This window comes from Lycium barbarum, chromosome 3 (assembly GCF_019175385.1).
Source record: "Lycium barbarum isolate Lr01 chromosome 3, ASM1917538v2, whole genome shotgun sequence".
NCBI classification, from domain to species: domain Eukaryota; kingdom Viridiplantae; phylum Streptophyta; class Magnoliopsida; order Solanales; family Solanaceae; genus Lycium; species Lycium barbarum.
This window is the reverse complement of record NC_083339.1, coordinates 30,207,543-30,214,384: the sequence shown is the minus strand read 5'-3', so window position 1 is coordinate 30,214,384 and position 6,842 is coordinate 30,207,543. Positions and strand designations below refer to the sequence as shown.

Genomic DNA, 6,842 nt, shown 5'->3' with positions numbered 1-6,842 from the left:
GAAATTGTTAATCCTTAATATTATATTTGTTAGCTAATTATATTTAGTATAATAATTAATTAAAAATTATTAATTAGAAATTGAACATCCTTAGTTTAGGATTAAACATCATTAGTTTAGGATAAAAAAATATCATTAATATAATATTAGTTAGTTTATTGAAGTTAGTATAATTATTAATTAATAATTGTTGATTAGAAATAGTTAATCCTTAGTTTAGGATTAAACATCCTTAGTTTAGGATTAAAAATATCATTAATATAATATTAGTTAGTTAATTATAGTTAGTATAATAATTAATTAACAATTATTAATTCGCAAATTTAGATAGTTAATATAATTTCCCGTTAAAGGATTAGTTAGTTAGTATAATTTTTCGATAAAGGACTACATAATTACTATTACATGTTAATGATTAATTAAAAAATATTAATAAAGATACGACACCTCCATGGAGCCCAACCTTCATCCGTGGCCCTTCGATCCATCAGTACTTTATCTACAGGATACTCATAAGTCCCAGCTATTATGGGATGAGGTGATAGATTCCAGTACGTTGTTCCGTTCCCGTAGGGTGGAACATGCGTGGAATATTTTAGGGGCTTGGCCCCCACATCCTCGCGTTTTAGATATACGTTATCGGGGCAGTATCTATCATTGTGTCGTTGATGGTCAGGTACAGCATGATAGGGCTCTTGTGACCACCATGATTGAGGGATGGCGACCGGAGGCCCACACATTTCATCTCTGCACTGGTGAGGCCACTATCACGCTTCAAGATGTGGAGGTCATGTATGGACTACAAGTAGATGGATGCCTGTTATACATTGAGGAGCCTCAGCCTCAGCCGCCGTTGTCGTATCGGGAGGAGTTGACTAGGCTCACCGATTACGTGCCTAGGGAGGGTGAGATGTGGGGACAAATTCGGATGTCGATGGTTGCCCTCTATACTCACTTACACCTCTTAGACATCGAGCGTCTTATTACAGACGACAAACCTCAGGTGGATGTAAATCGTAGTGACCGTCTGTACTTACTCATCAAATTTGGGGGTATCCTGTTCCCGAACACATCGGGTTCCTATGTGAGCTTAAAGTATTTGGTATTTCTGAAGGATCTGGGCGAGTTAGGATGTTATATTTGGGGCGCTACTGTTCTGGCTTACCTGTATCGATCATTATGTAAAGCGTCTACGGGCGATAAGAGGGATGTCTCTGGATTTTAGCTCCTCCAGGTAATATATTTAAGTGTGTGTAATTTTATTCTAAATATAGCATTTTGAAACGACGACTAATAAAATATTTTTTTAATGACCTTTTCAGATATGGGTGTGGTCTAGGATGAGGCATTTTCAGCCCGTAGCTGCGCAGCCTCAGCCTGACTTCATTGCAAAGGGCATGCCCTACGCACGGAGATGGACGGGAGGCGTAATCCAAGATGTGGATACGCACCACAGACTTCTTCCGTTCAGGGATCAGCTAGATTATATGACGGCGGACATGGTAGGTTTTTTTTATTTTACATTATTATCTTATTTTTTTACTATTTTTGTCTCTTATTGTTTACCAATTCATTTTTTTACAGTTTTTTATATGGAGGTCGTATGATAAGATTTTGGATCAGTTACCGGCGTTTTGTAGGGCTGGTGAGCCCATGTGAAGGTCGCAATGTCCATTGATACACATGGATATCGTTGAGGATCACGCGCCCCACCGTGTCTTACGACAGTTCGGGCATGTACAGGATGTACCTGAGCCCGTTCTTTGGAAGCACGACCACTATACGCGGTACGAGCGTGCGGCCGTCACTCCTGCATACCTAGCATTTATGCAGGAGCAGATCCAGCATTGGAATCATAGGACAGGGACGCTAGCGGTGGTCGGACCTATGACTCCGATCCTAGAGTACATGGAGTGGTACCGGTAGATCACACGCAACTTGATTGGCAACCCCAGGATACGTCATCCAGATGGCCGAGGATATGTAGCACTCGCAGGACAGTATGAGTGATAAGTCGCGGACTACTTATACTTTTAAGTAGTCTTTTCAAGTATTTGTTCGTGTTTTCATAGTGTTTTCATGCGTTTTCAGTTTTTATAAGTCCGAGAGCCTAAGGTGAACAAAATGGCAGAAAAAGAGCAAAAAGAACATCAAATGCGCAGGGAATGCGACACTGCATCTGTGATATGCGATCGCAAAGTCCACTGAAAACTCAGATTATTAAAGGTGCCAAAACCATTAAGATACGATCATTATGCGGCACCGCATACTCGTCTAGCGGTCGCATATTGCTTCTTTTCTTCAGTTGATTCCCCGTTTCGTGTGTGTAATTGTTAGGATTTCTTCGCTTTCTTTAAATCAAAAACATCAAAAAGATTTTTCTTTTTTGTTCCTGTTTGCTTTCTTTTGTTAGTTGCATCTAATGGGTGTTAATTTTACAGCATCACTCAAAGAAGGAAAAAGGAAATCCCTTGCGGACAGAGACACATCCAATGCTGGAAAGAGGTCAGGGAAGCGTACGCAGCCAACTCCAGTGCCAGAGGAAGCTCCGCAGGCAGCAAAGCCCCCACTATTCCCACGGGGTCACAACAGACTACTTAGGCCCCCGGAACTAGTGGTGTTACACCTCAAATGCTGCAGGATCAGTTGGCAGCACGAATTAAATATGAGGAGTCCTCCGATTTTAGGATGATGGGGGTAAAGGAGCGCTATACAAAAAGGTGTTCCTTCAACTATGAGAAGAAAATTAGCATGCGAGGGCGTCAAGACTCCTTTCCCCGCATTCTTGAGTAGTTGTAACAGCGCAACTGGATGATCTTCACTAAGGAACCGGGTATCTACGTCTCTACTTTGGTTAGAGAGTTTTATGCTTGCTTGAGGGCCACCATGGGGAAGAAAAAGTGCTATGTGGGTGGTGTGAAAGTGCGTGGGGAGATAGTGTTGTTATATACAGAAGGTATCAATCGAATTTATTTCGACAACAATGTCACTCCATAGCGTGAGTATGAAGAAAAGATCCGAAAGGAGAGGATTGAGGGCCGACGAGCTTGGGTGCCTCAGAAGATAGCAGCTCCTGGGACCACTCCCCCATGGATTCAGCCCCACACTCCGATTCTAAAGGCTAGCCTGAACATTGAAGCAAAATTTTGGCTGTCCTTTGTGAGTAGTCATTTCTGGCCATCCCAGAATGAGACTTTGGCGGTGCTTCCCAAAGACGTTCTCTTAGCGTGTATCATGGATGAGATCCACTTAAATGCGGGTAAGCTCATGTACTACCACATTTTTGACAGAGCATTCCAGACTACGAGGGCCCTCCTATTTCCATGTCTAATCACGACTCTCTGCAAAAAGGAAAAAGTTCTCATCTTTCGTCGAATCTACAGGGATTTCAACTCGAGTGGTACTATAGATATTCTGAAGCTGATTGATGAAGAAAATCCAGAGAGGAAGCAGAAAAAGGCTAAGGTACAGTACATTGATTTGATAGCGGGGTTTAAAGAGTTGGCTAGGGATGCCACCTCTACCTTGCCCATACCATCCAGTGTTGTCTCGGGGTCAACCTCCACCAGTACTACTATGGGGCCCACAACCAATAGTCCTGCCCCAATCCCAATAGGGACAGTCTATTCTCTCTCAGTTTCTGATTTTTGGTCGATGGCCAAGATTGCGGGAGTGGTCGACTCCAAAGTCTCCAAATTCATCCAGACCATCCCAGACATGATCAAGACTGCAGTGGCCGAAGCTAATAAGGATTTGACAGCCATAATTGAGGCACTGGAAAAGCAAGTGGTGAAGATTGAGTCCGGGGAGATAGACCTCTTGATAGGAGTCAAGAGTGATCTTGCACAGCTGAGGGAAGATTTTATTACATCCTGGACTCCATTATTTAAGGCCATGGCTATTGGAGCTGAGATGGGACAGGACACTAGCAGAGTACCGGTTGAGGCCAGACAGAGTTCGTCCGATCACTCCACTGCTGGGATGGAGAGGATATAGAGGGTGAGCCACAGGGTGATGGGGAGTCAGATTATGATGACTTGCTAGATTTTGAGAATCTCCCCAAGCCTACAGATGACCCAGTTTTCCAGGCTAACTTAGCAGCTTTCCTTCAACATGGGTACCCGGTTGTTCGCACTGAGGAGGAGCTTGCACAATAGACGCAGATAGCCTGTTACACCTCGAAATTTCGGATTGTTGTGCGGCGAATAGACTAACGTAAGCTTATGGTGAACATGAAGTCCATATGACCTTAAGGGGAGTATTTGGTAGCTTTAAAGTGTATACGACAAGATTTTAAATTTAGATGAATCTGTGAAACTAAGTTCGCCGAAGGAGGTAAAGGATAAGTCGTGTTTGGAGAGGTTGTTGCAAGTATCGAGTTAGCGATTATTTAGTAATGCCTTGGGAGGGAGTTATAGGGCTTCCTAGATGGTTAATGAAGTATTATACAAGTGCAAGAAGGTTCCACAAGGATTGGAAGTCAAGCGAAGCAACGGGAACAATTTCAAAAAAAATGTGAGTTATACGACCACTTATACGGTCCGTATAACTTATACGGTACGTGTAAGGGTTTGTATGACCTATGCAGAGAAGGGTCACTCACTGGTGGTATTATACGGTCACTTATACGGAACGTAGAAGTGTCTGTATAACCATGTCGGGTAGCTTTAAAAATTTTATAAAAAGAGGACCAAAGTTCTTATTTTTCATTTTCCTCATTCTCCACACCTCAAGAGAGCTCTAGAACATTCTCCATACCATATCAACATGAACTCAAGAGAAATAAAAGATTAAGCACCAAGAATTACTAGAATCAAGTGGAAAGAGGTTCACTAGGGTTTGTGGAAGTCATGAATTCCTTTTGTGTTGAAGTTAGGGTTTTCTCAAGTGAAGTATTTTCATCCAAATATCATTCGTGAATTTTACATCTATTTCGTGTTATTAAAAGTATTGAGTGGTTGAAAGACTTGGATTAGAGAAGAAAGTAGAATATGAGCTCAAATATGGAAATAATGGTATTTTGAGCAGTAAGTTAATTTGAGCCATGATTCTTAGTATTAAATGAGTACAATCTTGTTATGAATGATGCTAATGAAATTTAGGAAGTACTATAGGAAAAATGAATATGTTGTTGTATTGTAGTCACGATTGTGGATGATTTGAAAGAGAATTGTGAAGATTGAATAATGTTTAACTTGAAGAAGTTTATTGATTATGATATTATGGGTGTTGTTATTGATGTTTGGGATTTGTTTATTATATGGACGAAGTTGTTGAAATAAAGAAAATGCTGCCCAATTTTCGTTAGCTCTTAGTCGCCTTAGCTGGGCCTTAAGCATGTTTCTAATGATCTAATGTAATATGAATTCTCTTGAACGTAGAGTTGTGAGCTTGGAAGGCGAGAGTTTAGTCATTGGGAAGACGCAAAGGTATGTGAGGCTAGTCCCTTCCTTTCGTTAAGGCATGACTCCTATATTACTACCTTCCATATATTCCATGACCTTCTTACATCCCAAAAGTTGAAAGTTCATGATTCTTAAGAGCTTCTTATGAGATAGACATGAGATATGTATGGTGATAATGATGCTATTATAAGCTTGGTAATCCTATCTTTATGATTTCATTGATGTTATTTCCTGTTATTGCCTCACCTAATGATATTAGTTCCTTCAAGGTGAGACCTAGCGATGATGTTTGATCCATAATATAATCGGAGGTTTCCGACCTTACGTCACTTCGGTAGAGTTATAGCTTTTACTTGAGCTCTCATGCATGCTTCATATTATGTATATGTAACATTACACCGTGCCTAGTTGGCCAGGCAGTCACCACTATGATAGGCATAGTGGGCAGCTATGATGATGATTACACCATGCCTAATTGGCTAGGCAGACACCACTAATGGGCGGCTTGAGATGTTTATCCCAGATACGGGAGGCCCGGACGCGGGCTAATGATGATCACACCGTACCTATATGGTCGAGCAGTTTATATATGTATACATGATATGATGATGTTTATTATAAAAGTAGCATGCATGATTCCGCCTTAAGAGGCAATCAGTTGCAGGTTATCCCTTCACTTTATGTTTTCTCATTTCTTTATTATGTTGATATACATGCCTTACATACTCAGTACATTGTTCGTACTGACGTCCTTTTCTTTTATAGATGCTGTGTTCATGCCCACAGGTAGGCAGGGAGACGGCACAGACGCAGCAGATTTGCAAGAGCACTCCACTACTCCGGAGTTGCCACTTATTGGTATATTCTTTTGTGAATATTTGGGGCACGACAGGGTCTTGTCCCGTCCTTATGATTTCAGTACTCCAGTTAGAGGCTCGTAGATACTTATGTGTGGGTTGTAGAAGCTATGTGACCAATTCATTGCATATTATGTACATCATTTTTGTAGCCTCGTGGGCTTAGGCACGCACACATGTTTTAGGAGATATTTGGAGATCGTTTCATAATAAGTCTTGTGTTGAGAAGGATGTATGCCCAGGTTGAGTATGATAGCTAGCATGATGAGTAGTGCTCGGTAGTCAGCTCTGGGTACCCTTCATGGCCCACTATTTGGGTCGTGACACAGCCTGTGAGCATTCCATGATGGACTTGATAGCTGAGCGCGAGAGGAGTACTGATGCTCCTCTCCGACCAACGGAAGGATCTAGCTCATCTCAGTCCCAAATTCCTTAGCCTACTCTAGCCAGCACTGTTGCTCCACCCACCGAGCCTGGTTTAGCTCTTTCTGATGCGGCTCGTGATGACGCTTGATGGGTCCCTGTTACGGTTCGCTTTTACGAGGGTAAGGCATAAAAGTTACTACGAGGTTGTTGGTGC

The 6,842-nt window shown here is 41.8% G+C and overlaps 1 protein-coding gene across 1 annotated transcript; it reads left to right on the top strand.

The window, feature by feature from the left end:
- Positions 1-451: 451 nt before the first annotated feature.
- On the top strand, positions 452-1,225 carry LOC132630641 (serine/threonine-protein phosphatase 7 long form homolog). The gene has a single exon (XM_060346202.1). The coding sequence runs from the start codon at positions 452-454 to the stop codon at positions 1,223-1,225; it is 774 nt and encodes a 257-aa protein (XP_060202185.1).
- The last annotated feature ends 5,617 nt before the right edge of the window (positions 1,226-6,842 follow it).